General features: G+C 44.6%; 1 protein-coding gene across 1 annotated transcript in view; it reads right to left on the bottom strand.

Annotated features, from left to right (window-relative positions):
* Positions 1–2,872: 2,872 nt before the first annotated feature.
* Positions 2,873–9,772, bottom strand: part of PTPRJ (protein tyrosine phosphatase, receptor type, J) — a 72,941-nt gene continuing 66,041 nt past the window's right edge. The window contains exons 26-28 of the mRNA XM_011963562.1: positions 7,902–8,062; positions 7,010–7,145; positions 2,873–3,986 (exon numbers count right to left, since the gene is read on the bottom strand). Coding sequence (XP_011818952.1) covers positions 3,828–3,986; positions 7,010–7,145; positions 7,902–8,062 — 456 coding nt within the window. The 3' untranslated portion in view covers positions 2,873–3,827. The remainder of the gene's footprint in view (positions 3,987–7,009; positions 7,146–7,901; positions 8,063–9,772) is intronic.

Genomic DNA, 9,772 nt, shown 5'->3' with positions numbered 1-9,772 from the left:
AGGCCCCTGGAGAGTGGGGCAGGAGAATCGCTTGAACCTGGGAGGCGGAGGTTGCAGTGAGCCAAGATCATGCCTCTGCACTCACTCTGGGCAACAGAGTGAGAGACTGTCTCCAAAAAAAAAAACAGGCCTCACAGGAAACCAACCCTACCCACACCTGGATCTCAGCCACCAAAATTGTAGGAAGAAAATCTCTGTTGTTTAAACTACCAGTTGGTGGTACTTGTTACAACAGCCCTAGAAAACTAAAACAATCTGGAAATCCCAAAGAGAAATGTTTTTGTTAAGGATGCCCAAGTAAAATTCAGGCCAGTAAACTGCTTGGTACATTGTAAGAAGGAAAAAAAAAAAGAAGAAGAAGAAGAAGAAGAAAGAAAGAAGCAAAGGCATAATGCATTGACTTTTTTTATATTTGGTATTTGTAAGTCTTTAAAAAAATGTTTTCAGGCCATTTTTTCCTTAAAAAAAAAAAAAGCAACCAACAGCAATACTCTGTACAAGTATAACAAACATTAGAAATATGCATCATTCCAAAATAGTTACAAGAAAATTACAGTTTAGAGTCCACATCAACACATCCTAATTCATATGTGCCCCCAAGGGAGAAAAAGCTACAGTATGTTAAACACACACAGCTGCTACACAGTAGTCTGCAAACCCAGAACTTAAGACTTTCCAGGCAAATCAACAGTCACCGAGGCTTGTTTAGCTCAGTAAGTACAATCAAGCATTTCAAAAGAGAACCAGGCTTTTTCATCCCAGATGAAAAACAAACGGATCGGCTGCAAAGCTGACCCCGCCCCTCCATCCCGAACCCCAGGGAGCCTCTGACTCAAGAAAGCACAAATCCAGTGGAGTCAATGAGGCGGAACTCTGGGTGGAGGTCACAGTATGGCCGCGGTGGGCAGACACCAAATGTCATTTCCTGCTGCTGCCGAGATCATCACTAGATTCGACTTCGGAGGCAAAAAGTCGTGGTTCCCGGGAGATGCTATCAATGGCCCGAATCCCCCAAACGAGCTGGCCACCCATCTTTGGCCCTTCCATTGACACCGAAACCCACACCAGCTGCTTTTCTGTATGCAATTGTCAAAGACTGAGCAGGGGCGCTCACACCATCCCCTCGATTCCATTGGACTCTTCCAATCGGAGCTCATTGTTCCTGGGAGGGGTTGAAGCAGCTCAGAGGCACCCTCCTCTTGCCTCTGACCAACCCCCAGCCTGCGTGTCCTTTATATTTACACATTAATCTTCCCTTTTCAAGCACTGTGCTATAAATACCCTGACCACCCCCACTGGCCCTGTCCCCAGCCCTTTTCAGGATGCAGAGAAGCATCATGACCTTCGTGTGACCTGCCCATTTGGAATCCCAGACCGCTCCGCCGCAAGAGTTCCTCCCGTGATTGCTGGGGCCGCTCGCCCATTTCCCAAGCCCACACCAGGCGGAAGGAAAGAGGGTTACTGTGTTTTGCATTTTTATACAATATGTTTGCAATTATGTTGCTTTAATCTTTTAAAGGATTTAATCTTTTAAAGGATTTTTTAGCAACAAGTCCCTTCCTCTGACTTCCCTGTGGCAGTGATGTGGGCAGAGCAGAGCTCAGGAGCTACCTGGGATTTGCCAGCCATCACAATGGTTTCAGACACATTGGAGGGGAGAGGACCACAACCCACAGAACTGCTGCCTGAACAGGGACCTATGAAGTACCGACTGCTCCGAGATCTGCATGAGTGGGAGGCAGGCCGGTGTGAAGCTGTGGGAGGAATCCGCCCACACCCAGCTTCATGCAACACCCCAAGGGCAGCGTGGCTTCCCTGATTCACACCTACTGAGCCAAGGCCCCCTCTGAAGCTAGGTCAAGAGGGCCCGCCCTAGCCTGGCTAACTCATTCCTTTGAGGACCTGATACTCAATGAACTGCTTATTACCAAAAAAATGCAAAGGATTCAACAAAAAGTGCAATTTCCACTTGAGAAGATTCTCTCCAAAACATGACACCACCTTTTCATCCTTTCAGTACCTCAAAGGGAAAGGGAAATAAAAGGCATACAGCACTAACCCTCTGAACTACAGCCAGGGCATTAAAAAGTGTGGTTCACCCTTTAGAACCCTAAAAGACCCATTAACACGTCCAGTCAGTTATCAAAGTGCCAGTGAGGTGAGGGGCGTGGCAGCGTCAGAGGGACCAGGAGGCTGAAGAGCCCGCTCGCGTTCTCAACAGGACGCATTACTGTGGAAACAGCCACAGGACTCCAGGGACTTGGTTCTTCCTTCATAAAACCTTGTCAACTTCATTGCCTATTGGAGGTTAAACTCAAAACTTCTTCAAAATATAACCTGAGCCACAATATAAAATAAAAAAGAAGAAAAAAATCTTTTCATGTTAATGCCTTAAGAAGTTTACAGATTATGTACCAATAAAATAAATCCACATAAATTCTGAAATTCTTGGTGGACACACACCTGAAGCAAAAAAAAAAAAAAAAAAAATCTACATTTTAAAAATCAAAGTAATTACAGCAGCAGTATAGTGAAAAGAGGTTTTAAAAATAATAATTACATCTTTGATACAAATTCAAACTTTGTACACCTCAATTCATAGGAATGACTGTTTTTGAGAGCTTAGTATATATATATATATATATACAGTAGATTCCGATATGTGTCACGGCAGAGACAGACGAAAGCCAGTGGACTTTGGGGAAGGAGGGATTAATCTGATGCTGAATTCACGCTGAAGTGTTCACAGATTGCCACGCTTCTGAACATACACACACACATACACACGGACACAGACACTTAAAATGCCAACCTGAGTAAAACGTTACTAAAAACCTAGAACACCATGAATCACTAAAGTCACATATTGCACCTTTAAATAATCCTTCATACCAAATACAGACATGAGAAAAAGGATAACACAGGGACAGGAAAAGGATTTCTGTCACCGTAGGATTCCTCTGCTTCTCCCATTCCCACCCACAGAAATTCTCAAGGTGATATTTGAGTCACCATTCTCACCCAACCAATGGGCTGAAAATGTTGCCAACAGAAGAGTCTTTGGAGAAAACTGGGAGGGAAAAGGGAAGAAAAAATGGAGCACAAATGTACAGGGGGCAGGGGACGTGGGGTCAGGGCAAAGAGGCCTCCCCTGATCAAATGAGAACAGAAATGTTACGGAGGAGGCAAACCTCTGATGCTAAACTACTGTTTAAATATTCCGTATATTCCAATTATGAGATTCAGTACAAAAATATAGATCTCTACTGAGTTTTGCCTGTGGAAGCATAATTCAGAAAAGGCACGTGTTCAAATAGAAAACCCATTCGGAAGAGGCGCCACGTACCCCTCCCTGCGCAACCATCATCCACAATTAGGTATTTTCCATCAGCTAGATTCCAAGATACAGTAGGTAAAAATAGACCTCTGATACTTAAAATATATTCAACCCAACACAATCCTGGCTTTAGCATGTGAACCATATAAAATAGTCTTTTTTAAAAAAGAAATTGTTTTGGAAAAAAAAATCATAGCTCCCTTTTCCTGGTTTTCCACAATCCTCAAGGGGGGGAAAAAAAGAAAAGAAAAGTGACCTCATCCCATTGGTCATCAGGAATGCAGGTGATTTGCTCCCCACCCATCCACAGCCCCCGACAGCCCCAATTTGTCATCTGTCACGTGCAGCTTCATGCCCTCAAAATTAGTTCTCACAAAACAGAACAAAGAATTAAGATATTAGACATATAAAAACATGTCGACATCGGGGCATGTGCCTTCGCTGTGGGTGCGACGGTCTGGTTCACTCCAGAAAGGTTTTTCCTTTGGAATTAGGCGATGTAACCATTGGTCTTTCCAAACGTGGTCACAGGCGCAAGGTTTTCATAGATTGTCATTGCAGTTGTGTTCTGGTAGATGAGATCTACTTTGGAGTCTTTCTGGGATCTGACAATATCCAAAACACACTGATTGAGGAAAACATACTGGTCCTGATAGAAAAAGGAAAGAGACAGACAGAAAATGAACACGGGTCCCAGAAATGAGCGCCCAAAATTATTTTCAAACAGGTAATTCCCCAGCCCCACTCCCAAACCCCATCCACCCAACAGCAAACAGTTCAGGTGAACGTGTTTCAAGACGTAACAGCACCGCAGTGAAATCTGAAATCACAGAAGCAAGATGACCTTCATCAAGGATCCTCAACGAGAAGAGCACGCTCCGCACCTCCCCGCCCCAAGGAGAAATGCCACAGTCTCGGGGAAGGGCAAAGGAAGGAGGAAATGTAGAGGAAAGAAGGCACACACACATTCGAACAATCAAATGTCCAACAAGATTGCCTTGGCTAGTGAGGCTATGCAGGGTAAGAATCAACTGTCATGCCCAACCGAGGAGCGAGGTTAAAAGGAGATGATCAGGTGGAGCTGGACGAGGACTACCCTTCAGGCAAGTATATCAGAATCTGCGGGGAGTGATGAAAAAAAAGAGGAAATGGGGGTATAAAGCTGACACAGAAAAATATCCATGATACTGTAAGAGGAGAAAAAAAACCACAGAGAAGCAACATATATAAAACAGGATCTGGCCGGGCGTGGTGGCTCATGCCTGTAATCCCAGCACTTTGGGAGGCCGAGGCAGGTAGATCGGCTCAGGTTAGGAGTCGATCATGATTTCACCATGGGCAACATGGTGAAATCCTGTCTCTACTAAAAATACAAAAATTTGCTAGGCATGGTGGTACATGCCTGTAATCCCAGCTACTCAGGAGGCTGAGGCAGGAGAATCGCTGGAACGCAGGAGGTGGAGGTTACAGTGAGCTGAGATGGCGCCACTGCACTCCAGCCTGGGCAACAGAGCAAGACTCCATCTCAGAAAACAAAACAAAAAAAAACCGGATCCAATTTTTTCAAAGTACTCTGTGTGTGTGTGTGTGTGTGTGTGTTTACAGATGTACATAAAGAGCCTTATAAAGATGGACACCAAACTGTAAACATTGGCTACCTCCAGGAAGCAGGACTCGGAAAGAAAGAGTAAGAGAAAAATATATTGAGGCCAGGCACGGTGGCTCACGCCTATAATCCCAGCACTTTGGGAGGCCAAGGAAGGAAGATCACGAGGTCAGGAGGTCAAGACCAGCCTGACCAACATGGTGAAACCCCGTCCGTCTCTACTAAAATACAAAAAAAATTAGCCGGGTGTGGTGGCACACACCTGTAGTCCTAGCTACTTGGGAGGCTGAGGCAGGAGAATCGCCTGAACCCCAGGAGGCAGAGGTTGCAGTGAACCAAGATCACACCACTGCACTCCAGCCTGGTGACAGAGCAAGAATCCGTCTCAAAAAAAAAAAATAAATAAAGAGAGAGAGAGAAATATATTGTCAAATGCTTTCATATGAATAAGTATTGTTTTGAAAATATAAAAAAGATTAGACTCTAGTAGCAGGGATAAGAGTTCTGTGTTTCTCAAAAAAGGATAAAAGATTGAGAAATACTACTTTATATAATCATAGCAGAAAAAAGAAAATCTCTCTTTTGACCAACACAGGAGGTGAATTTCACTCTTTCCACAACAACCACCAAGCTCACCCCAGAGCACACAATGTACCCAGGCATCTAGAACATTCCCTGCCAGACGCAAAAACACAGCATATATTCATAGAGTTCTAAATCGGTACAGGATGATAGCCTGATGCAAAATTAATATTCTGCTCTCATCCTGGTCAAGGAACATTCACCCCTTTGAGGAAAGCAACTTTGCAATATGTTCTCTGTTGAAAACATGCCTCAAAAACACTGCTTCTCAGTAACATTTTGGGTAAAACCAAATCCAAGAGTAGTACAGAAATTATACCGTAGATATTAAGCATTCCTTTTCTCCACTGGTCAGTCACCCTTCTGTAACTATGATAATTGATATTCTTTAAAATGTACAAGTCTGAGTGAGGATAAATTGCTGTTTTAACATTTAAGCGGCATTATGATATGTCACATCATTATTGTTTGATGAGTTTGTTTCATTAACTTATTTTAAAGATGATCAGACTTAGCCGGGCGCGGTGGCTCACGCCTGTAATCCCAGCACTTTGGGAGGCCGAGGCGGGCAGATCACGAGGTCAGGAGATCAAGACCATCCTGGCTAACACGGTGAAACCCCATCTCTACTAAAAATACAAAAAATTAGCCGGGTGTGGTGGCGGGCACCTGCAGTCCCAGCTTCTTGGGAGGCTGAGGCAGGAGAATGGCGTAAACCTGGGAGGCAGAGCTTGCAGTGAGCCGAGATCGCGCCACTGCCCTCCAGCCTGGGCGACAGAGGGAGACTCCATCTCAAAAGAAAAAAACAAACAAACAAACAAAAAAGATGGTCAGACCTTCTTAGAAACAAAGAGTGGAAAATACCAGTTTTATGAGTTTAAAACCCGGAAGTTCAAAGATGTCCTAAGGATTATTTAATGAGTCAGAGGCAGCAAGGTAAAGAATCCTGACACTATCTCAGGTTGTAGTTCCATTACTGACATCAGCACTACTATGTCACTTGTAGTGGGTAACTTAATTCCAACTCAGCTTAGAGTCTACAAAGAAATCCAGTGTTAGTTCACAGCCAAGAGCCGGAAAGATCTGGAAGGGTAACATATTTTAACACAAGTGCATGACACAATGCAACCTTTTAAAAATGGAGGGGAAGGGCCAGGCGCAGTGGCTCACGCCTGTAATTCCAGCACTTCGGGAGGCTAAGGCAAGTAGATCACTTGAGGTCAGGAGTTCGAGACCAGCCTGGCCAACATGGAGAAACCCTGTCTCTACTAAAAATACAAAAATTAGCTGGGCCTGGTGTGCGTGCTTGTAATCCCAGCTACTTGGGAAGCGGAGGCAGGAGAATCGCTTGAACCCAGGAGGCAGAGGTTGCAGTGAGCCAAGATCACGCCACTGCACTCCAGCCTGGGTGACACAGCGAGACTCCGTCTCAAAAAAAAAAAAGAGGGGAAGGGTGGAATGTCAAATACAAATCTTGGCCTCACCTCTGTCTGCACCATTAAAGGCCTATGCATTCGAAGGTCATACACAATCCCATACACATCCACAGTGTTCTCATTCTCTATCTGGTAGATGAGACGATCAATGGCAATGAAAGTGCCCGTCCTTCCGACCCCAGCACTGAGAGAAAAGAGAAATAAGCCTATTACAGTGGGTTCCCTCAACTGCAAGCCTCTTAGAGTTCCTCATTTGTACATACATCTTGCTTTCCTTCACTGTCACACTTTGAGGGCAATACACAGGATCAGTACACATTTGTTCAGTTGAAGCCTCAGCAAGTCAGACAGCACTAGCTTGGGACTGGGGCCTAAGTCCCAAACTCACATTTGAGTCAAATGCCACATATACAACCCCTTGCTCAAGCTTCTTCAATCTCAGTCCCATTCAAGTTGCCACCATAACCTAGGATGGCATGTTTCATCGATTTATTCCCCACCAGGCAACAGAGCCCTGCCTGTCTTCTGTCCTAAATTAATTCCTTTAGCTTCAAAACTAACTTCTTGTTAGGCGTTGGCAAACTTTTTCAGTAAAGGGCCAGAGAGTAAACATCTTAAGCTTTGCAAACCATATGGTCTCTTTCTGCCATTGTAGCAGAAAAGCAACCATAAACAATATATAAATAAATGGGCATGCTGTGTTCCTAGAAAATGTTATTTACAAAAACAGCAGCTGACCAGATTTGATCCACGGGTTACAGTTTGCCAACCCGTTTTAGAAGCTCAGGGTTTAGGGAATAAGTCCATGGTTCCTCATCCAAACCCTTTCCTGAATTCGTAAATGCCTATTACATTCCCTCTTAGGCTTTGCTTATGTAAAGTGCTGATAAATATATAATAACATTTGAAATCTGTCGCACATGACGTGCCATCTGCATACCTGCAATGCACCAGAATCGGTGATTCGGGAGGACTCTGCTTCATGTAGTCACGAACGAGGTACCGGAAGTTGATGAGCAGGTCAGTGGTGTCGGGAACACCGTGGTCTGGCCAGGAGGTGAAATGGAACTGTCTCAGAGGGTGACTCTCACTTGTCTGGATCTAAAAGCCCAGAAAATGAGTTAGATCCAGACAGAAAGGTTGCCTAACAACATCAAAAAGGCAGGGGAAATCAAGCAGAGCCTGAGTAGTAACCAGGAGTTGTAATGACTAAAAATGAAACTTTACATTTGCACAGCAGCTGGTAAAGTGCTTGCTCATCAAACTCTCACAATATGCCCAAGAAGGAGAGTTTATTATCCCCCTTTAAAGATAAGGCAGCAGCGAGTCACAGAAGTGAAGTCATTTCCCCGACACTGATTTTAGATGCAACAGAAGTCCCTTATCCTCCAGTCCCGCGTTCAGATCCTTCCCTTCCTGACACAGCTGCCTGTCAATAATGAACTCACATTCTTACACCTGCACCTCCTTAGAGCTTCATGAGCCGCACCCCCCAAGCCCCCTGGGAATGTCACTGACCATAAAACCAAAAATAATTTACTCAAATACACCATGATAATCAGTGCCTTCTGGGCAAGAATGGCCTCATAATTCACTATGTCCCCTAGAGAAGCGAATCAAGTGACAGGTCACTAGCAAGCACCATGCAAGTATTTAGAATTGGAGAGAGCTGAGAAAGGACTCCCCCAAAAAACCATCCATTTCAACATCTGAAAGACAATAGAGCTCATTATTACACAGACTGGTTCCCTACCTCATTCCAAAGCATATACCTTGAAGCGCCAGAAGCCCAAAACGGCTGGGGCGAGTCCTGTCCCTGACTCAGCTGTACTCGTTATGCCCATACCAGGGAATGACCGTACCCATGTGACCTACATCCGCACCGCAGGCATTTCCATCTCCTTTATGACAGCTGCCCTTTGACACTCATTTTTTCAAATGTATATTCATGATAAGAACAATAAATCTGCAGTATTCACAATTTGGAAAACAGCAGGAGAAAAAGAGTGAGGGGAGAGGTGCTAGAAGACCTCATCACAGACCAAGTTAACATTCACAAATTTAACCAAAAGTACTGATCCAAAGTCAGAAACCAGCTGTGAGAGATGGAGGTGGGGGAAGAGGAAGAAAAGAGGAGGGAGAGGGAGAGGGGAGGGGAAAGGGAGTGGGAGTGGGGAAGGGGAGAAGGAGGGGGAGAAGAAGAGGGAGGAGTGCGGAGGGTTACACTTAGCATTATCTTCGTGGAGGGCCAAAGGGGCTCAGGTTAGGGGTGGTAGTCAAAGGAAACCATTAGCTCTGTAATGTTCTCAGTTTTCTAAAGGAAAATGTATTCATGCATTTTGTATAATTAAAAAATAACATGGTACTAAATGCCATATGGTGTCCTGGATCAGCTCCTGGAACAAAAGAAGGCTTTAGTGGAAAAACATGAAATCTGAATAAAGTCTGGAGTTTAGTTAATAAAAAATAATCATCATAGTAATAGCAATTTTAAAAAATGATGTGGACAACTCCACCCAAAATTCCCCTCCACAAAGGTAAGCCCCAAGCAGTGGAGGCAACCAAGGAGAAGCCAGTCCGTTCAAATGAGCAAAACCTATAGAAATAAGCATGACAGGCCGAGCACGGTGACTCACGCCTGTAATCCTAACACTCTGGGAGGCCGAGGCAGGCAGATCACAAGGTCAGGAGTTCAAGACCAGCCTGGCCAATATGGTGAAACCCCGTCTCTACTAAAAATACAAAAAAAAAAATTAGCTGGGTGTGGTGGCAGGTGCCTGTAGTCCCAGCTACTCAGGAGGCTGAGGCAGG

Source organism: Colobus angolensis, unplaced genomic scaffold (assembly GCF_000951035.1).
Source record: "Colobus angolensis palliatus isolate OR3802 unplaced genomic scaffold, Cang.pa_1.0 Scaffold61, whole genome shotgun sequence".
NCBI classification, from domain to species: Eukaryota; Metazoa; Chordata; class Mammalia; order Primates; family Cercopithecidae; genus Colobus; species Colobus angolensis.
This window is presented reverse-complemented; position numbering and strand designations above follow the sequence as displayed.